The sequence below is a fragment of the Aedes aegypti genome, chromosome 2 (genome assembly GCF_002204515.2).
Source record: "Aedes aegypti strain LVP_AGWG chromosome 2, AaegL5.0 Primary Assembly, whole genome shotgun sequence".
Lineage (NCBI taxonomy): Eukaryota > Metazoa > Arthropoda > Insecta > Diptera > Culicidae > Aedes > Aedes aegypti.
The window spans coordinates 198,875,706-198,899,339 of record NC_035108.1 but is presented as its reverse complement, the minus strand read 5'-3'; the positions used below and the strand labels follow the sequence as shown (position 1 = coordinate 198,899,339).

Below are 23,634 nucleotides of genomic sequence, written 5' to 3'. Positions count from 1 at the left end.
TTTCAATGACGGCATCCAAGAATGACTACCACTACTAGCTTTCACTAACACACTAACTGCTAAGCTGAAAACTTAATCGATTGGTCACCACCTATCTAGTGACCAATCGATTAAGTTTTCAGCTTAAACGAATGATTGGTTCTCCAGATTTGTGCTCTTGAAAATTTGAGGTTTGGCTTCGATTCATCTTCACCTTAATGTTTAGCTAAGTGTTTAAACATTTCTCTCGAGTTTGATTATAAGCAAGAACTGTTTTGTACGTCAATTTTGCGAAAGATGATCGATGTGAGGTTTATTTTGAATTTTTTTTTTAAATAATTTGCTGAATTTTAACGGGATCTCATTACTGAACAAGAATGTAATACTTCAGAAAAGCCATTACCGGGTAACCCCGTTGCTTTGATCACATTTAATATGAACACTTTTTAATTTGTACCCCGCTAATTAGCACATCGTTCAGATTAAAAATATTTCAAACATCATTTAGCTCATGGAACAGAGTAAAGTGAAATGGAACGCTGTGAAACAGAACGCAGAATAAAAAAAAAAACAGTGAAATAGGTAACCAGAAACATGTTTCTAGGGTGACTAGATGTTCAAACTAAAAAAGAACCCCGATGGTTTGCATGAGGTACCGTTCAAATTAAAGGGGGTGCACGGTACTAGACAAGAATGTGATACTTCAAAAAAGGGAATCGCAATCTCACTGAATATGTTGGACTCTCTCATTTTTTTTTTTTTTGCATGAATTTCAAACAACTGTTGCAGAAAATTTTGGATAGTATTCTCATACAATTGCTTGCATGATTCCACATAATTCTAGTTAAGTTGCAAAACTCACGTAAAGCTTTTTTTTGTATGGTATTCAGTTGGAGCTGCCTGACAGCTTAACTTGTCAAGGCTGAACCCTCGGTCTGGCTTTTGCCAAGTTTCCCCTCTACCAGGACCAATACTCAGACGGACTAGGCAATGGCGCCCACATGAACACTGTTTTTATTAGTATTGTGATGTGGTAGTTTTTGAAAAGTACCCATATTCCCTTGCTTCTGAGAAAAGGAAGCATTATGAAAATCAGCAGCTCTATTAGAATTTGTTTGAAATAGTAGTGTAGAATTTGTTTGAAATAGTAGTGCATTACTAATACTGTCTAGTCGAAATGGTTTTGAATAATTTGTCATTCAAGTGCTATTCTGATTACTATTGTCTTTTACGTAAGATTAGAGTCTTAAACAGGGCTGCCAGATGTACAGATTTCTCTGTATTACACAGATATTTTTATTCTGACACAGATTCAATTTGTATGGAACACAGATTTTCTTTCAACAATTTTTGTATGGACACAGATTTTTTTGTAAGGGACACAGATTTTTTAACCTCGTGGATACAGATTTTGTTTCAAATCATCTGGCAGCTCTGGTTTTAAATGTCAAGTGTCGTCAAGTCTTAACAAAATTAGGCTATTTAGTAGTACCGTCAACGCACCAGTACCCGCTCATGCTCCAGTAGCCCGCTCACGAGTTCAAAAAATAAGGTAATTTTAGTAAATACACAAAAATATGTCGACAGTATGATTCTATTTGTCGGTTTGAATTGTATAGCGGCTAAAGTTTTCAAATTTTCTTTGTGTAAACTTATCTTTTTTCAGTGTGCGCGGGCTACTGGAACATGAGCGGAAACTGGTGCACTGATGGTAGTTCTAGTTAATTTCATTTTTTGTTGTTAAAAGTATTTATTGGTCTTTACGTTCATATATCCTTAAAGAAAAAAGTCGCTTTCCTTGTCTGTTCAACAATTTTTCGAAACTAGCAAGTGTACCCTAATGATCGATCTCAGCGTCTTACTTTCCATAGTCATTTTTATAGTGAATATTGAAGAGTAAAGTTACCTTAGGCTTCTATTACAGTCTCCTACAAGTATCACTTTTCGGTGGCAAATGCAATGCTTCACAACGCCTACTTTCTACTTGTAAATTTTGCGAAAATGAAGCTGGAATTAGATTATTTATACCGCTGTTACAAAAGAGGTATTTCTTATTATGGCAATGTAAAAACCATATTAAAATAAGATTGTCGCCACTTATTTCTACTCAGTGAATCTACTAGTCATTTTCCTAAGAGTTCCAAAGTATTCCCTACGTCGTATATGATAACGATGTATCTAGCTAGCTAATAGTAAGAGTGGCTACGGATCATTCTGGTTAGCAAAAGGCAAACTGAACGTCACCAATAGTACAGTGGGATTCCGTTTTTGGCATGCTCCGATTTGGCACCCCCCGATTTTTTTTTGTTTTTTTTTTTTGTATGGTATTCAGTTGGAGCTGCCTGACAGCTTAACTTGTCAAGACTGAACCCTCGGTCTGGCTTTTGCCAAGTTTCCCCTCTACCAGGACCAATACTCAGACGGACTAGGCAATGGCGCCCACATGAACACTGTTTTTTTATTAGTATTGTGACGTGGTAGTTTTTGAAAAGTACCCATATTCCCTTGCTTCTGAGAAAAGGAAGCATTGTGAAAATCAGCAGCTCCATCAGAATTTGTTTGAAATAGTTGTGTAGTAGTGTCATTACTAATACTGTCTAGTCGAAATGGTTTTGAATAATTTGTCATTCAAGTGCTATTCTGATTACTCCTGTCTTTTACGGAAGATTAGAGTCTTAAATGTCAATTGTCGTCAAGTTTTAACAAAATTAGGCTGTTTAGTAGTAGTTCTAGTTAATTTTATTTTTTGTTGTTAAAAGTGTTTATTGGTCATTACGTTCATATATCCTTAAAGAAAAAAGTCGCTTTCCTTGTCTGTTCAACAATTTTTCGAAACTAGCAAGTGTACCCTAATGATCGATCTCAGCGTCTTACTTTCCATAGGCATTTTATAGTTAATATTGAAGAGTAAAGTTACCTTAGGCTTCTATTACAGTCTCCTACATGATTCACTTTTCGGTGGCAAATGCAATGCTTCACAACGCCTACTTTCTACTTGTAAATTTTGCGAAAATGAAGCTGAAATTAGATTATTTATACCGCTGTTACAAAAGAGGTATTTCTTATTATGGCAATGTAAAAACCATATTAAAATAAGATTGTCGCCACTTATTTCTACTCAGTGAATCTACTAGTCATTTTCCTAAGAGTTCCTTCGTAGGGACTACGTCGTATATGATAACGCTGTATCTAGCTAGCTAATAGTAAGAGTGGCTACGGATCATTCTGGTTAGCAAAAGGCAAACTGAACGTCACCAATAGTATTAATGTCCACTTCGAATAGATTAATTATTTGAAATGGGCATCAATTCTATCAATGACGCAGAATGTCCGTTGGATCACATCCGAGATATTATTGCGTCTATGCCATATGAATTATGACGCGGCTTTAAGCAAAAAGTGCCAAAATGTGATACCACCACTACAGGTTACGCCTTTGGTTTCCATCATATGGGCTAATGGATTATGCCCTCCCATCGCGGCAAGGTCGCATAACCAAGGGGAGGGCCGATTTGGCACCCCCCGATTTTGGCAACAAAATGGATCCGTTTTTGGCAACATTTTTCAATACCATTAAAATTTGTAAATTTTTGTAAATATTATCGTGTCTGTTGCTTTAGTCACTTGAATAGCATGTCAACTCCACACCGATTACATTCCAGATCTCCATTTTCGTCGATGTTTCCCCAAATCTCACCAACTACTAAGGACTCGCGTACGCGCTTATTTACTTCAGAATGGTCATTGGTCATACATAGGCAACGTTTCATGAGACCAATAATCTCCACCAGTATCTCAACTTAAGACCATTCTTTTTTCATAGGCATTCATATTGAGTGACCAGCCCACTTAAGTCTGCCAGTAGGTGATACAATAAAAAAAACACTGTGCTTCAGATTTGGAATAGCTTGTTCGAACAAAGCACCAGCACCGACATAAGAGCAACGAAAAATCTATGACTCACACAGAGTTACAATCAAACATTTTGTCTCGCTGTCTTTATTATTATATATTTATATACATTGCGTATGTAAAAACACACCGCAATAATAGATACAAATATGTACAGCAAAATTTCGTTATCATAACTTTTTTAAATTTCATTAAATAACATGACAAATGCAAATACAGTCCAAACTACAATTTATTTTCAATAATACCATTGGAGCGTGCGATAAATACGACTGAGAGTGTTTTTAGTTTTTATCTGTGGTATTGGTGTGTATATTGATCTTTCTGCATCAACTATTTAAAGCTGCGTTCTCTCTTTTCTATAGACTCTATAAGGCGTTAGATTTGTTAAGAGACGATCTAGAATTCTGTACAAGATTGTTAATCAAGGATACGGGTCTCAACATAATCAAAATGTTCCTTACGTCTATGAGTTTCCTAACTATACCCTGGAGAATCCTTAAGGGATTTTTCGTTCTTGTGGGACTTTTTAGAAATTTTAACGAATTCATGAGGGTATCTGCAGATTACAAGTGGACACTGAGAGCTTCTTGAGGGATCGTTAGAGTGTATAACTGGTTATGGAGGATCATGTCCAAAATCTGGTGATTTCTAATTAACTCTAGGGCGTCTTGTAAATTTTAAGCGGAATAATGTGAATTTCTAGTAGTTCTTTTTTTAATATTTTCGGCGAAAGCTTGAGGATTTTGAAAAGGTTCCCAGAGGAATTTAAGGTGTGCTAGTGGTAGCCTAATAATAATAAACTTTTATTATTTTTTATCGGAGACTTGAGAACGGCAACATCGCAGCGGAATTCCAAGATGTTAACTCATAGCAAAATCCTTAGCAAGATCCTGAGAACCCTATGCGATATCCTTCGGATGCTTGGCAAGATGCTTCAGAGCTCAAGCGTTTTTTTTCTGTAGATTTCTTATGAGAACCTGAAGATTCCTATAATGTTCTTGAGGTTTCATAACAGGATCCTGTAAATTTCAGTTGATTTCATAAGGCAGGTGTAAACATATATCAAGCTGAATTAAAAATTATTTCAAGTAAAAATTAAATTCTACACAATTACAAGACATTCATGCATCTTCTCATGTTTATGTTTGCCCTTTTGATACAGTCATTCATTCATTATAAAATGCTTTACTTTATCAGAAACATAAATTGAAGGAGCAATTCTAAACTTACCGATTTTTTTTTCAAATTTTATGCTTAAGTCCAAAAGTTAAACTGATTTTAATTGTTCATTTAATTAGAAAAAAGGCCAAGCCGTTTTGCAATACCCAGCGCTTTTGATTCGCAAATACGTCTTTAAAAGAAAACATTTTTGTTTTCGTTTTCTCTCATAGTTTCAAGAAAATGTCCAGTTCTTCAATTAAAGTCACTTATGCGATTATTGGTTTTACAAGGCCCTCTTATACAAAAATTATGCATAAAGCTTCTAAAAAATAATTGAAGACGTTGAGGCGTAAAAACGCGACCAGAAAATCGTTTGCCAGATTTAATATTACGGAGCTATAGATTAATATTATAGATATAGTATAACCCTTCGGGAAAATGCTTCGTAGTGAACCTTTTCGAAGTCTCAACGCCTTATGATTCCATAAAAATGATGTATTAACATTGTAATGATGGTTTCAAAACCAATAGTCGAAAAATAAAATTTGAAATATGGGTTCCGATTTTGGCACGGTTCCGTTTTTGGCAACTGAAAATTTCAACTTTGTTGCCAAAAACGGAATCCCACTGTATTAATGTCCACTTCGAATAGATTAATTATTTGAAATGGGCATCAATTCTATCAATGACGCCGAATGTCCGTTGGATCACATCCGAGATATTATTGCGTCTATGCCATATGAATTATGATGCGGCTTTAAGCAAAAAATGCCAAAATGTGATACCACCACTACAGGTTACGCCTTTGGTTTCCATCATATGGGCTAATGGATTATGCCCTCCCATCGCGGCAAGGTCGCATAACCAAGGGGAGGGAAGTTGCAAAACTCACGTAAAGCTAGTTTAAAATGCTTGCAATTATAAAAATCTGGCCCGCCGTACAACATTTTTTCATGAATTTTGTCCGCTGTTAAAAAAAAGGTTGGACAGGCTTGTCGTAAAGGAATCTACTGTTTTATTGCTTTAGGTAATTTTAAATACTTCCAAGAGCAGAGAGAATTTGTGTACGCACAGCACGAAGGTACGATGCCCACTAGTGTGGGACAAAAATTAAATTCTCGCTCCAGTTCACCTTTTGGATTGCATTTAGGTCCCATAACAACTGTGCAAAATTTCAGCTCGATCGGAGAAACTATATTTTAGCGCCAGCCGTTCAAATTTTGTATGGGATTTACTATGGGAAAACTTACTTTTGCAAAGAAAAATCGCCAGAGGTCGCCCATTGACCTCTATAAAAATTCTGAACACAGACCTCGATAGGGCTTTTTACGATAAAGAATATTGCCGAAGACCGCGAAACAATCCGACACTTGTGAAAAAAGTTATTCAATGAAAACGGATTGGCAAGGCGACGTTGATTAACACGTAAAGGAATATCAATAATAACAAAATCGGGCAAAATTTTCGAATAGTCTGTGCTTAATAACTTTTTTCACAAGCATCGGATTGCTTTTCTGTCTTCGGCAATGTTGTTCATCGTAGAAATACCTATCGAGATCTGTGTTCAGAATTTTAATAGAGGTCAATGGGCGACCTCTGGCGATTTTTCTTTTCCAAAATAAGTTTTCCCATAGTAAATCCCATACAAACTTTGAACGGCTGGCGCTAAAATATAGTTTCTCTGATCGAGCTGAAATTTTGCACAGTTGTTATGGGACATAAATGCAATCCAAAAAGTGGACTGGAGCGAGAATCTAAATTTTTCATATAACCATGTCCCAGGCTAATGCCCACTGCTTGTTTGTTGACGAAATAATTTCAAATTTACGGAAAGCATGTTTAGATATCACTCGTATTCAATACTTAATGCACACCTGATTGTCACTTGGCTGGTTTGCAAATTCATAATAATATACTGTTAGGAAATATCCAGAAACATGTGAATGTTCTTTTAGCATAGCATAGCATAGCATAGCATAGAATGACTGTACATGTCAATGGTTGCTACTCCGTGATTGATCGGAACTGGTAAGAATTGCTGTTACATGAGAATACAATATGCAAACCCCTGTTCACTTGTCAAAGTGATGTTGTACTAGATGCATGTTGTACTAAACTCATGTTGTACTAGATTTTCTATGTTTGTCTGTGATGCGTATACGTGCTGTAGAATAGAGTAAGTCATCAAATTGTACGAACGAGAACAAAATGCAGCACGGGCGTGTTAGACATATACTCTAATACGGGAAAACACCGAAGTTGTGAGTACCTATTTAGCTTTAAGTATAGCAACTTTGTACCTATTATCTAATGAATAAATGTTAGCTTTTTAGCATGTGACAGATAAATACATTCGTGGTTTATTTGTCCCGCTGTAAGATCGGTGCCCATCGCTCTTGTTCTCAACAATAAAAAGAACTTCGATTCATCATGGAGGACTGCCTAATGCAGCTGATTCGATATTGCAGAAATTGACTCATACGGCAGCAAAGCGCTTCAACACCGAAATAACGCAACCAATGGAAACTGGACAACGCGAAGCTGGAAGCAACCGATCGTTTTACATGCCATGAATGGGCAACGTAGGATCGAACGCGGGCTAGTGATAAAGCATGTCCCAAAGGTTTCACTGTTAATAGCACCATTTCGGTTAATTTGTTCGTTTTTTGCTACATGCTGTGTGATGTTCAATATTCTCATGTATATTCATCTCTTCAAGATGATGAAATGAAGTAAAACTTTGGTATAGCTATGACCGAAGTGTTACGGGGGGAAGTGTTACATGAGAATACAATATGCAAACCCCTGTTCACTTGTCAAAGTGATGTTGTACTAGATGCATGTTGTACTAAACTCATGTTGTACTAGATTTTCTATGTTTGTCTGTGATGCGTATACGTGCTGTAGAATAGAGTAAGTCATCAAATTGTACGAACGAGAACAAAATGCAGCACGGGCGTGTTAGACATATACTCTAATACGGGAAAACACCGAAGTTGTGAGTACCTATTTAGCTTTAAGTATAGCAACTTTGTACCTATTATCTAATGAATAAATGTTAGCTTTTTAGCATGTGACAGATAAATACATTCGTGGTTTATTTGTCCCGCTGTAAGATCGGTGCCCATCGCTCTTGTTCTCAACAATTGCACTACGATCCAAATGAATAAGGGATGGGAGTTTCCGCTTACTCTCGAAGTGCAATTTTAACAGATCTAATATTATTGATCAATAACGGCGCCGGCCAAGTCCTTACAGTCAGTTGGGATGGGGAAGGAATGTTAGGGTGTAATGATTGTTGCTTCTAGAGACCGAGAATACCTCTGCATCTCCACAATCACCACGGGAAGGGTGTTTATTAGTGAGGGAGGAAAAGATCTGGGAGTCACCTCTGGTCGGTGATGCGATCCATGGACAAGGGGGAAATATACGACTTATATTTAAAGCTAGTTTTGTATTTTTGTCTCGAGAAGTTTTTGGTAGAAGCTTTAAAAAATACGTCAACATCTATAATGTCGAACAATTCAAAAGACGTTTTTATTAATGACGAAAACTGAAAATTACATGTACATATTTTAAATTATATGAAACAGGAATAATGCCGACACTTGTAGTGACGAACCATACATAGTTTGTTTGAAAATGACATATGAGTATTACTGTGCATTTTGTCTCGATATGGTAGAAGTTTTAAAAAATACGTCAACATTCACAATGTCGAACAATTCAAAAGATAATTTTTAATGTCAAAAAGAGAAAAATATATGTATATTGAAATTGTATAAGAAAATAGCATAATGCCGACATTTATAGTGACGAACCATACAAAGTTTGTTTTAATATTACATAAAAGTTACGCTTTCAAGAAAAATGTGTTATCATAAGCATGAAACGAACTCACCAGTTGGTAATCCATTCTCGACTGAACACAAAACTGACACTGACAGCAAAACTTCTTGGCGTTCCGAAAACAAACCGTCTTGCTTGGGCCTTCCCAAATACCTACCCAGCAAGACGCTCCAAAACAGGAAAAAAAAAAAAAAAAAAAAAAAAAAAAAAAAAAAAAAAAAAAAAAAAAAAAAAAAAAAAAAAAAAAAAAAATCTCCGGCGACGAAAACGCGCGAAATCGTAAGCAAAATCGATCGGGCTACGCAAAACCAAACTGTCCTGCTTGGGCCTCACGAAGCACTGTCCAGAAACATGTGAATAGTCTTTTGAAAAAAAAAAAAAAAAAAAAAAAATGTGAAGGGGAAATCCATCCAGAAATTTGGCATAGAGTTTCTTCAGAACTTCTTTTCTTACATTATTTTTTCTAGGAACTCTTCTAAACATTCTCCGACATTTTCTAGCGTTGCCTTCAGAGGAGTCGAGAGATAAACTCAAAAATTCATACATGAATTCTTTCAGAAATATATCTGAAATCATTGAAAAATATCTTCACGTTTTCTCGTAAGTTAATTCGATTGTTCTTGAATTCGCTACATTTCTGGACGTTTTCCATCGGCTCGAGGACACACCATATTTCCAAAATCTTGTGATTCGGATTCCTGATTAAGTTTCAGAAGGGTTCAATGTTAATCGTTTATTTTTTTGACAAAATGGACAAAGGGTACTAAAGGAGGAAGTGCCACGATCTTAGATTTGTTTAATATTGGTTTAATTTCATGATTTTTGTACAATTCCCAGTATTCTTATCAAAGTTTTATGAAAAGTTTTTTTTTTTGTTGTCACTATTTGTGAGGACAGTTTAATTTTGTTATGTTTCATGGTAAAAGGTAAAATCAATTTATCATTATTGCAATAAATAATAAATAATGTTATAACTGATTTCGAAAATTTATCAATTGAATTACTGAATTGAAATAAAAATTATTTAATCCTTTTTACTTACCACTATGTTCCGTAAAGATGTTCGATCCTAGAATGCGCGAGTCCTTGGGAACCCGAGACTTGTTCCGACTGGAACGAATCGAACTACCGGCAAGCCCCAGCGATGAGCTAGTTGGTCCACTGCCTGCCCCTCCACCCCCGCCACCGGAGGAACGCTCCTTCACCTGCTGAGCTCCCATTTTTTGGCAGATGGCGGCGGCCTTACTGGTAGGTTTCCTTTAATAGCAGAAGCAGAAGCAACACAACTGCTGACAAACAACAAGCAAACGGGAGAAACTTCTGCGCTCGAAACGAGTCGCCTGCATTCCAGACTCCCCTCCCCTCGAGACACTTCCTTCTTCACTTCCCTGCGTTTTCAATACACTCTACCCGGTATAATCGGTCTATCAATCAATTCTTCCAAGAATATCTCATAATTCAGTAGCAAGATAAAGACGATATTTTATTCCACAGCAATCACTTTTCTTACGGATTCTTATTTCCGGCGTTGTAATCACACCAAAAGCACCCCAAAAACGAAGCTTCTTCTTACATTAGTCGAACAGCATTACTTCTTCATATTCCAGCAGCTTCGAATCCCCCGAAGAATCAAACACACAAACTTGAAACCAGAACTGAGCCCGTTACTTCCGGATTCCGTAGAGGTAATCCGTGGGCCACCATTGGCCGCTGTTTCAGTACGCAAAATCTCCCCCTGCCACTGATTTTTCTTTTTTCTTCGTTTTTCCCCTCCCCGGCAGACGCTGGTCCGTAGAAAAAGGCTGGGAGATGCCAGACACAAAACTTTCCCAACCAACAAGATTCACTTCCTTCTTTTTTCGCTTCTGCTGCTGGATGCTGGTTATTTGTCGGAAGAGAACCAGATTTTTTCCATCACAGTAAACGGGGCTGGATACACACCCGAAAACATCACTTTCGCTCCACCGAAATCACCACAAATTCACACTTTCCACTGCATCAAAATGTATCCGAATTCCGTGCAAAAAAGGAATATGGTCGCGCCAATCATGATCACTGATAAAATATTGTCCCAACAACTGGAGCAAAAGTAACTCTGATGCTTTTCAGAGGAGTTGGACGACCACTCGGACTCGGAAAGATGGGGATTGCGACTTTTACGGACTCCACTCAACTCGCTTTTCTCGACTGACGACGAAAAACCTCTGTCTGCTGCTGCTTCTTTGCCATCGTAAACAAGATAGCTGAACGCAAGGTGCTTCGGTGAAATTTTCCGCTGAGTTACAGCGACATCGTAGGTTCAGTCGGATTCACACTGCACAAATGAAATCCTTATGCGCTCACGGTAAAAAATACTGATGTGCATATCGTGATTATTTATGGCGACGACGATCTCGAAAATCTTCAAAAATGCTTGGGGTTCATTCGTAGACACAATGAGCCTGTGCATGCTATAAAACATTTGACTTTTACTGTGCGCTCTGTTTTCAAGTTGCCTGTGAGAGAGAGCGAGACAGCACCAACACACGGCGCACAGTAAAAGTCATGAGAACAAAAGAATGTATGGCACGTACAGAGGCTCATAGACATAATAATTAGACCGCTATGGATCAATGCACGTGCTAATTAATTTGACGTTTGAGCGGTGCCGAATTCACTTGTTGCCATGGTCACGTAAATAACACGACACCGCTCAAACGTCAAATAGTGAACTCGTGCATTGGTCCATTGTCGCTGCTAATCTTGTGACCAACATCTAGTATGCGAATTTTCGAGGTGGTACTCAAAGTGTCAAATTTCGTTCAACTTATCCATAGCAACCTGCTTTCGAAATCAAAATATTGGTTCTGTCGTATTTCTGGCCTTCATCCGAGCGTGTTGGGTGAAACAATGGGGTTTTCGTGTGGTTTGTGAATAGAGATAGAAAACTATAGAGGACGAATGTCGCTGCTGTTCCCTTTGTTCTCGCTCAGAAACATGTCGGGTATATAAGTGTCAAACTGCATACTTTTTCGCGTTGACATTTATAGCCCCGCCTATCTCCGCCAGCAAAAGATGTTCCTGCAGCGACACCAGCGACATTCTTCCTCTATAGTTTATTACCTCTATTGGTTTGTGTGCCTTAGAGAGTTTTGATTCTTCATACATTATCGTCAAGGTGTGTGGTTTATTTTAAATGAACGGATATAAAGATATATTAATGAGTTGGTGCCTGTTATCATTGGGTAGTTATAGATTAAGTGTAGGCCTTCCCCGGACACTTCAATCTGCAGCATCATGAGTGTTGAAGTAAAAGTTCCAGTAATATACCGGAAGGGAAAATGGTGCAGCATCGGTACCGAATTGAAATTATACAATTGGGTTGTCCTGTAGCTGACTGCGGAAGTTTGCGTCTACGAGTCAGCTAAGATCTAGGCTAAGGCATGAAATTTCTTCAACACATTCAGAACAGTTCTTCATTAGAAGGATACCATCGTGTTGTTTTATCGATATGCGTGTAATTGCCGTTCTTCCATACTTAAAGATGCACCATAGAGCCCTGTTAAGTTAAAAACGTATTGCTTACACTTGTGGGTCTAATCAAAACTTCTATATAAGTTAGATCCCGACCAATTGACCTTATCGAATAGCAACTCTCATAATGTAGGTTTTTCTTCCAAAGTGTTTCAAAACAAAACAAATAGTTTGACAGTTTGAGTACCGGTTGTTCGCTCCCAGGTTTGCGCCAATTGAATTCAAGGCTACTGTGGTTGATTCATCTGCATCACAGCCGTTGTATGGAGGAAACAGCACCTCTAGCGTTCTAATTCTAATATTTCTATTGTAGACACCCACCCCCTTTCAGCGTTATGAAATTTGTGAATGGGCGCTTGTAGATCATCGCATGCGCGCAGTTACTTCAATTAGTTTTGGTGTTTTCTTCACGATTACTCCTGAGCAGTAGCGCAACCAGGATTTGGCTCTTGGGGGGGTTTTGTGAACTCAAGTGTACCTAATTTATTTTTTCGTAAACTAAAACGGAGGTAAAAAATTTTGAGCAGAAAATAGAAAAATATTCTTAGATTAACACAGAAAACGTAACATCATATGCAAACTTGATGTTTTCTCGTCACTTTCTGCATACATTTTTATTTAAACTTACATCGCTACTCAAAGGGAATCTATTATACCTGGTGAAAGTTTCCAAAAGTTTTCCGAAATATTTTTGCGAGATATAGAAAACCTTCGGGTTCCTAAGTTTTTGTTTACAAAAATATAGATTTTACATATAACGTGAATCGTTCGAAAATATATCCTAGCTACATTTGTATGCACACACATACATTAGCGTTATAGCGTTCTATAACTCTACGTCTGTGCTGTTCCTAAAATACGTTTTCAAACATTACAACAAACCGAATGATCAGTTGTAAGCAGCATAGCATTTACCATTGACAGTTTGTCGACGGCAAATTAGCATTGCAGATATTGAATCATTTAAAGATTGAAGACATAAAGTTGTGATTTTTCAGCTAAGGAACGGAACTACATGTTTCTTCCTAAGATTTTTTTTCGTAACCATTTAGAACTAAACTGCCCATAACTGCATAACATTCACATTCGTCAATTTGGACATATTGGAGTTAATACCATGGAGAGTCATCAAATGATAAATACTTTCGATCAACTTACTGAAATCTGTGATATTGTTCTAGAAAATTCGAAAAAAAAAAATACCAAGTTGTTTTGTCACATTAGTAATTATAAACGCATAACAGTCACACTGAGATTATAAATGAGCCTCTATCATAATTATTTTCTGACTATTCACCTAGTATGCGATATCAGTTGTACAAAATATCAATATCAAATAACCACTTTTGAGTTCCTGGTAATTTTTTGAAATTTTTGCTTCCTCGCATACTGCCATCAAATGCACACTTAATGTTCCATTTACTCAATGGGTCGTATGAATAAAAATCGTTGAACTTTACTACATGTAGCATCTACTCAAAAAAAAATCCACAAAGTTTACTACACTTTTGGTATGAATAAAAAAACTTTTCGAACATGTAGTACACGGTTAAAAATTTATATACTAAATAGCGTAAAAGTCATACTAAAATCATATTTGGTCTATTCACTCCTTTCAAGGAATTTTCATAAATATGCCTCGCTAGTATAAACGACTTTTATAGCAGCGTATGCATATTTCGCTAATAATAGTCCAATGTATTATGAAAGTTAATTCTATAAATTGCTTAAAACTATTAATTATTTTAGTTTTCGTAAAAAAATAAAAAAAAAACCAATTATCGTTTATATTTAGAGAAAATTGTATTTGTGAAAAGGGGTAAGGGATGAGTTTCTCGCCAATTGTTTACTTTTGTCATTCATTTAGAACTGCAACGAAAATGTGCAGATAAACTGCGGATTGGATACCGGACGCTCTTCGCTTGATTGTCGCCATGAGTGCTCCGCTGGGAATATTTCCCACAGTATCCTGACTCCCGGGTCCAAGTTCGGCATCGACGGGGTTCTTGTGTAATCCATTGGGTTCCAGGATTCCGTTCCCTGCGAATCTATGGGCCAGCTTTGTTTTTGCAGCACGCGGAAATCAATATTCTTTTCATCCAACTTTTTTTTTCCTTACAACGACGCTTGTCGTCTTGCACTGCGATGAATATCCGGATCATATTCCTCCTCGTGTGGTTCACTGCAATAAATAAATAAATCGGTGATTTTATCGTTGATTTGGAACAAATTCCGGTCTACCTTTTACCGAAAAGCAGTATAGTATTACAAAATCGCCCGCCTCCTGCTGATCAGGTAGAAATCTAGTAAATTTCCTGCTGTCCTCGTCTGCTCCACAGAAATTTCCTGAAACATATTTAATATCATAATTGGTTGAGCTCAATACTATTTATTGTTTGAATTACCTCTTAACACAACTCCATCAGTACGGTATTTGGCTTCACTACAGATCAACAATTTTCAGCGAACGTGTCGTTGCTTGCTGCCTGGAAATTTCAATCAATTTCGACAAGTCCAAAGATTGGAAACCACAACACTTATGCACATGAGGAAATAAACACCTAATATTCATTTCAATGTATAACATATATTCATCTAGTGCATATTTGATAAGCATAGCAAATGATAAAAATGAAAAAAGTCAACGAAATATTAAACATTAAGCTATTCAGTATTTTTGATTTTTACCGTGTACTTTTACTTTCGAACATGAGCAGTGACTGAAGCTGCACGTTAAGAAATTTCCATTCAGAGTGCGGAGTGATTCTGCACGTAAAGAACAATCTATTCAGAGTGACGCTTAAAATTAATACAATCATACATATGAAGAAAATGCATGGAATCTAATCGATTACGCGACAATTTGCACAAATCATGAAGGTGCTGTTATTTGACAAGATTTGTAGTGTAATTTTGCGATTAGTCTGGTATTATCTTTATGTCTATGATTTTATGATGATGGTACATCAAAGAATTTTCTGGGTGGTTTTCGGCATTCGCCAACGCCAGTGATTGATGATTTTTTAAATACTAGCTTAACATCTATGAAGAGATCTTGAGATAACAGCTATCAAATTTGGAACCACATATTTTCTAGCACCAGTAGAGATTCTGGTGAAATTGCGGTAGAATTTTGATGCTCCCCGTGTGTTTTCTTAACAGCATGTTGAATTCCGGAAGTTTCAAGTGTTTCTGCGATATTTTCGTTATTTTGGTGGGGTTTCTGATAGTATCCTTGGAATGTCTAGAACTTAGAATGTCGAGATTTTTATGGGAATTGTAGTGATTCCATTGGTAGTCTTTAGAATTCAATGAGGATCTCCCCTAAAACACCCTTTGAAATTTTAAAAATTCTTATCGATTTCACAAAAAAAAACCATTGAAATTTATAAAATATTTACCGACATTCAAAACGTTTATATTAAAGCTTTGCTTTGAAATTCCAACGGAACTGGAGATCAACTAAATCTTAAAAGTTTTTACAATAATTACAAAGATTGATTTTCAGAATATTTGTATTCACATAATAATTCGCAGGAATCCCACCGCAATCTCATAGATTCTTACAGAAATATCGTCTCAAAGGCACCCACAGAATTCCAAGAGATTAATATTCGGAATCTCATTTTCACCCCAATTCTAGAGTTTTTACCAGATTCCTAATATTTCCGCAATATTCCTAGAATGGTATTTAAACTTCCAGAATTATCATAAAAAATCCGACATCCCTATCGGAATCTCAAAGTTCCTACAGGAATTCCGGAATTCAAAAGGAAATCTGAGATGTCAGAATTTACACGTAAAATTCAGAATTACATTATAAATATCTGAATTCCCACCGACATCCTGAAATTCCTAGAAAATAACATAATTATCGTAATGCCAGAATTCACACGGTTATTACAAATTACTACTGCCGGTAATCTTACCGGAATCTCAGCATTGGCGGGGCGAATGTTTTCGTAACCTCAGAATTCCTAAGCAAAACTCAAATACCATCCGAAATATCAAAACTCATATCGTTTTCCCATGATTTTTACTCAAAAGTAGATTATTCCATTCAATTCCGCAATCTCAAAGCATGTGTTGCAACCAAGGGGTGGATCACTCCTGATGCATCTGATGCAACAACAAAATTAAATGCATTTAAATGCACATTTCGGAAAATGCGCAATTCATGGCTTGCTTCAACTATTCTCTGTTGTTGTTGTCAAAATGTCAGTTTGATTTTTTTCGTAACCAACTTGAGAAAACCAGTTTCCTTTTAGAAAACGTAACGAGCAAAAAGTTGTAAATTTCTTCGTGAATAATAAAGCTGGTAAATTATTGGAAAGGAAGAATTACAGTATCATGCACTGCTTCACCGTATCATGGTAATCTCATCAGTCTCAGTTGCTTAGAATATCTCAAATATAATTAGCGTTGTTTCGGATAGTCATTTTTTATATAGGTATTATAGCTTTGGAAACCGACAGACTGGATGTGCCACGGTTTGGAGCATGGATTCTGTCTTATCAAATAGGTGGCCTGTAGCTCAACGAAGATAAAATTTAAAAATGTTAAAAGTTGTAGGTTTAAAAATCAAAATACACCCGATTCTGTTTTTGCACGGATTTTTTTTACACGGCCGTGCAAAAAAAGTTTCCATACATTTTTTTCCGCCAAAACCTTATTTTTGCATGAAACGTCGAGAACTGGTGTTACTTTTTTTACACGGTTTTTGAAATTTTGAACTGAAAACTTTTTTTGCACGGTACGCATCCCCCGTGCAAAAACAGAATCGGGTGTATTCGTTTCCTTATCTGGCATAATCCGCATAAGTTAGCACAAAGGATATTATTAAAAATAAAGTTTTTGCAGATTGTCCCTACCTAGGAAGATTAATATCCAAGAACAGTTGTTTCGTTTTTCGAATCTGCTTTAAATGCTACTGAACAATGAAGGGAGTGGATTTGATAAATGCCCTAAGAGCAGTTCATAGGCAACATGACAAAGATAATTTTTACAAGATTGGAGTCTGGGATACTTTTGGAGTTTTGGAACAGCTCCTTTCCATAGTTTATAAACGGCAGTAAAGGATATCATTGTTGCTGGTAGGCAAGGCTTCGATGAATATATCCCTTTAAAGGTGATATAGTTAGATCAACATCAGTTTTCGTCTTTTTATACAAGCCCACAACCAACATTAAAGCAAATAAAACAAGTTTTAGCACATTATTGTTCTGCAGTTTTTTTTTTATCTAAGTTCTATCCATCCGATCATGTTAAGGTGTCGCCAGCAGAGTGGGGCTTATTCAATCCGCCACCAGTTAATACCGTTGTCTACAACCAGCTCCATTAGTGACTTCCATACGGGAATACTAAACTATTTGGTTCTATCAGGCCATCAACGCCCCGTCCGCTGCATGTACCATAAATGTATATTGTTCTTATATTTGCTAGCTCTTCAATTGAATCAAATATAACTTTTCTGGTTAATTTACAAGCTGAAAGAAATAACGGTTTTGATTGATTAGAAAATATAGAGATGGACTCTAACAACAAACAATGACGCGTTGCTATCACACGATACGATTGTAGTCAGGGCTAAGTTGATGTAGAAGTCCAAAAAATGCATTTAATGCAATTCAATGTACATCTGATGTTCATTGAGAAAGTGATCCACCCCTTGGTTGCAACCTCTTAAGCTAACTACCAGTAGCTTTGTAGTAAATGCTACCTTCATTCATAGCAATGCGTTGTTTGTAGTATGTTCGAAAGGTGTAGAAAGGAAAATGACACAAACATGTTCCACTCGTGTTCCACATATAGCGTTTACTACCGAGAATGTAGTAAACTCAACTTTACTACCACAGACAAACAGACGTCACACTCTCATCATAGTCCATTGACCACCTTTTTAACGATCGATTCAAAAATATGGTAGGTGGCTAATCCACCACCCGCAGCGCTCGCATCGTTTTTGTTCGTGTTTGACGTTTACACACTACCGCCATCTGTTGGCCTGTCGGCCAAACACACCAATTTTAGCATTGGGCGTACATGTCCTCGTGACTATGATTTTGATCGAGATTTGTTCTAAGTGTTACGTCTGTTTGTCTGTGTTACTACATTTTATTCATACGGCCCAATGCCTACTTTTGTCGAATGTTGCAAATATGCAGTTATGGGCAGTGAAAGATTGCTTCACCAGAAATTTACGTGCTCTCTGGACGTTACTAAATTCAACTAAATGTTGAACCGACTAAAAGTTTTGTAAAACACCGAATTTTGTATCAATCAGCTTTTTAAACGGTATCGATATTCATGCATATATGGATGTATGTTAGTCCAAAACCTACAGCTTATTTATTAGAGAAAGAGAGAAAATTTCGTTTATTTTTACTCCTCGATGATCTTTAAATAAGAAAACTACAACCTAGAAGAACATAACTGTTAACACAACTTACTGCTTTGGTGTTTGTGGATGGTAGTGTTGAATATATTTGAAAATTCTTATAATTTGTTTTAGCTCGGGCGGGGTGGGGGGTTTTTGACCCCCAAAACCCCCCCCTTGGTTGCGCCACTACTCCTGAGTGTTCAAGGAATGAGGCGGCATCCACAAATTACGTAACGCTCTAGGGGAGGGGATGAGTAGGCGCAAGCGTTATGGCTCATACAAAAATTTGAAATTTGTCATACAAAAACGTTACGGAGGGGGGGAGCTGCCTGATCACACAAAAAAACAATAGAACACGTGCTTAAGTACACTTTGATATATTTCACTTGGACTTATTCAGAGCCAAACTAAGCTTTGGGCCCATTCAAAAATTTCATAATGCTGTAGGGGGTCGATGTCTTTGAAATGTTAAAGCTCATACAAAATTTGTAAAATATTCATACAAAAATTGTTCCGAAAGGGTGGGTAAGTGTAAAAATGACCACTTTTGGCGTTATAAAATTTATGAATTAACCCTGCAGCTGAGATGCAATGTCATTTCAAAGGGGGCTCTCTGTAGGAAATTTCTTGACCCATTCAGTCAAGGAATTCCTTTACTTTTCTTGAGCGATACAGCATACTTAGCTTATATGGGAGATAACATAGGGTCCTAAAGCCCTGTCCCAATTTTAGTTCCAAACGCTTAAGTTAAGGACAAAAACACATGTTTACTCAATTTTTTGATGTTTTTCGTTTGTTTAAGTACAAAAACTTTTTTATATATTTTTTCAGATTTTGTCACACGCCTTGGCTTAAACTCAAATTTTGGGTGTATTTTGTTTTCCGTGTCCCTTCAGAAATGTCAGATAGGAACAACTGCAGTGTTAAAACTAAAACCCCTGTGGTGGTTTTGTCCACTAAGCGAACGTCAAGCATGATCTCAAGTGTCAAAGTTCATTTATGGATCCAATTTTCAAATTAAAGTTGAAATATGATTGTTACGGAAGCGGAGACGGTTTCGGACGCTTCTTGAGCAAACTCGGGTTTTACTTTTGAGTAAGCTTTAAGCTGGAAATTTTGATTTCGTTATTGTATCTTTTAAATATAAGTTTTAACAATTTGTGTACTTCTTGGTGTACTTACAACATAAGTATTTCACCACGTTTATTCTCCGTCGTAATGTAACAGTCTGTTTTCAGTGTTTATGTATCAGCTGCATGTATAATAGTAAGTTTAAGTAATAGGTTTTAACAAATTCATTATAATTACTTACAATTCCGTATAGTATGTAGACAATAGTTAGGTAATAATGAGCAAATAAGAAATATTTTCGAAAATTGATTTTAACGTGTTCCGTCACTTTTAGTTTGTCCAAATTCTTTGTTCCAATGATCCCTTTTAATGTGACAGCTCAAGCTATCGTCATCTCCCGCTATGTCGTGCATCTGTCACTATTACGGCTTCGATCCCTGCTGGAAAGTGTCGGACTGAGCGTCAGACCGGGTTGCCAACACGCCCCCACCCGTTTTGCGCGAAGTTCCTTCCGCTATACCATCACAAGACTCTTGAACATCCAATACTGCAAGCAGAGTCACCGGTCGTTGACTAATACCTGTAGAGGTTTGAACGTCCGCCTTCCGGACACGTCCGTCTTTCCCAGGGTAGACGCGTACAACTTTTCCTCTTGTCCAGCTATTCCGCATGTTGTCCTGCACGATGACTACCAAGTCGCCAACTCGAAGAGGCCTAGCTTCGTTGAACCATTTAGTTTGCTTCGAGATGACTGGCAAATATTCTTGGAACATCGCGCGGGCACAGTTCCAGTTAGACCGCAAAGCAGTACGAGGATCCACAGGTTGCAACGCCGGTTGATTAACTCCCGAAGAACTGAGTAGTAAGAAGTGGTTCGGTGTCAGTGCCTCCTGCTCCGAACTCTCCAGGGTCAGATAGGTTAATGGACGGGTATTCACCATGCTTTCGATTTCCACCAACACTGTCGTTAAAGTTTCTTCGTCGGGATTCCTGCCTATGGGCATCGCACTGAGGCCGACTTTTACAGAGCGCACGAGCCTCTCCCACGCTCCGCCCATGTGTGGTGCATATGGAGGGTTAAACTTCCATTGCGTCAGAGCGTTTAGTTTGCTTGAAGGTGAAGGTTTCAGCAAGGGAATTGTTTACAGCACGTATCTCTTCCGCAAGCTCTCTACGAGCTCCCTGGAAGTTCGTTCCCTGGTCAGAATGTATTTCTGCAGGAGCACCTCTGCGCGCAATGAACCGCCGAATCGCCAGTTTACAGGAGTCCGTAGAAAGAGTTGATGCTACCTCCAAATGGACCGCACGAACCGTCAAGCACGTAAACAGTGCCACCCATCGTTTTGTATTACTTCGGCCGATCTTCACCGTGATAGGGCCAAAATAATCCAACCCCACGAAAGTGAACGGACGTACGTAAGGGGTAAGACGTACATCCGGCAAAGGTCCCATCCGTGGTATTTGAGGTTTTGCCTTGTACACTTTACACCAACAGCAGTGGGCATTTACACTTCGAACAAGCACTCTCAAGGCCGGAATAGAGTACTTCTGCATAACTTCGTTAACCACCGTTTCGCCAGGTCCGTCACACTCGGGCTCAGATTGGGTACCACTTCTAGTACTGCATTTGGTCCCTCGGTAGTGCAAAAGGTACCCAAGTTTGACAGATCGCAGTACACTTTGAACGGCATTCTAGATTATCTTATGAGCCATAAAATTTTGGGCAACTGAAAGGGACATGGAGGTCTTTAATTTGTCTTTGGTTTCGCCGTTGGCATGCCTGTATGTACGGTGATACCAATCAACTAATAGGAACGTCACGTAGTTCTCCTTCGGTAATATCACTGGAAATTTCACATTATCCGATATCCAATTAGCTTCACGGGTGCGACGTTCCATTCGGATAAGTTCACCCTCACCAATGAATGGAGATTTGGTAAAAAGACGGCTGCTCTTCTTAATCATCTGACGACGATCAGGTTGTAAATTTCGATTTTTCAGCAACAACGCCCATTCATCCGGATACGCATCATGTTGAACCAGTCTCCACACAGTGAACTCCGCATCACGTAGTTCTTCACGGTTCAAAATCGTTGTAGACTGCAAAGGCTCGCATAGAGTTTTCCGCTTGCAGTTTTCGAAGAACCGGCGTATGAACGCTACGGTGCGTATTAGCCGCTCCCATTTAGAAAAACGTTTGAAATCAATCACTTGTTCTACAACAACATGGGATTGCACGAATATCGGTCGCAACTCCTCATGAGACTCTACCAACGGAAGTTCACGATGAGGCCAATATTGTTCAGGCTCGTAAAGAAATGTTGGTCCTGAGAACCAGCGGCTAGAGGGTTCAATATTGGGTCCGTTTCCCCATTTGGTAGCTTCGTCCGCTACGTTAAATTTCGTCGGAACCCATCGCCATTCCCTGATGTCGGTGACTTCCAGGATTTCGCCAACTCTGAAGGCTACAAATTGTGTACGGCGACGTGGATCAGACTGCAACCAAGACAGCACTGTAGTGGAGTCGCTCCAGAGTGTTCTTCGATGTATCTTCAGTGTGTGATTGGAGATAACGGTTCTCATCAGACGGGCTCCCATCAGAGCGGCTTGAAGCTCTAGCCGAGGAATCGACAGAGGTCTAAGCGGGGCGACTTTTGTTTTTGCGGGAACGAGACAACAGCGTACGATGCCCCGATCAACCACACGGAAGTACGCACAGGCTGCATATGCTGACTCGCTTGCGTCTACAAATACATGTAGTTCCAACGAATCATACGCTTGAGGCGCGTATCCAGGGAAATAACAACGCGGTATGTTCACCTCGTCGAGCTTCTTCAACATCTGGGTCCATGCCTTCCAACGAATGAACGTTTCTGCCGGAATTGCCTCGTCCCAATCTACCCCTGCTCTCCATAGGTCTTGAAGCAGAACTTTCCCATGAACAAGGACCACAGCCACCAACCCTAACGGGTCGAAAACGCTCATCACCAGGCTCAATGCTTCTCGTTTGGTTGGTACTGCATCTCCGGCCATCAGATTCTGCAGGTTTGCTCGTAGCTGAACTGAGAACGTGAAAACATCCTTCTTAGGCTGCCAAGTCATCCCTAATACACGCTCGGTGTTACTGCACTTGTCTACGATGAAGTTTTTGTGCGTGTCCTTGTTAGTTTCTCCTATTCGCTCCATCACTTCGGTAGAATTCGTCATCCAATGCCGAATCTCGAAGCCTCCATTAGCGTGGACAGTCCTAACTTCGTTCACCAGCTGCACCGCTTCGTCAACTGTATCTACGCTGTCTAAATAGTCGTCGACGTAGTGGTTGTCCTTCACTGCACCAGCCCCCATCGGAAAGTCCCCTGCCTGTTCGTCAGCGTTTAAATTTTTTACAAACTGTAGTGAGCATGGCGAGCAGGATGCACCAAATGTAGCTACATCCATCACGTATACTTGAACTGGCAGCGAAGGATGGTCACGCCACAGGAAGCGCTGTGCTTGGCGATCTTCGGGATGAATAATACCTGGTGGAACATCTCCCGTATGTCCCAACTAACATTTAGTGCAAATGTAAACATTCTCTAAGCCATCTTTATACGGCTTCATGCTGAGTAAAGGCGCTGTACATACGAACGAAAGCTTCTATGCGATCCTTTTACCAACAAATCTGGCGAATCTACTCAGCTATTTTTAAGCTGTGTTGGCAAGCTCTTATTCATACCGATCATTGCTCTAACTCGTCAGTTATACGACATGTAGCTGTGTAACATCTT

At 38.5% G+C, this 23,634-nt stretch overlaps 1 protein-coding gene across 4 annotated transcripts in view; it reads right to left on the bottom strand.

Annotated features, from left to right (window-relative positions):
- Positions 1-11,125, bottom strand: part of LOC5571049 (tyrosine-protein kinase Abl) — a 117,324-nt gene extending 106,199 nt beyond the window's left edge. For 2 of the 4 annotated variants that reach the window (XM_021843674.1, XM_021843676.1), the window contains exon 1: positions 9,947-11,125. In XM_021843674.1, coding sequence (XP_021699366.1) covers positions 9,947-10,124 — 178 coding nt within the window. In that variant the 5' untranslated portion in view covers positions 10,125-11,125. The remainder of the gene's footprint in view (positions 1-9,946) is intronic. The other 2 variants (XM_001659438.2, XM_021843677.1) reach the window with 2 other exon arrangements.
- Between the last annotated feature and the right edge of the window lie 12,509 nt (positions 11,126-23,634).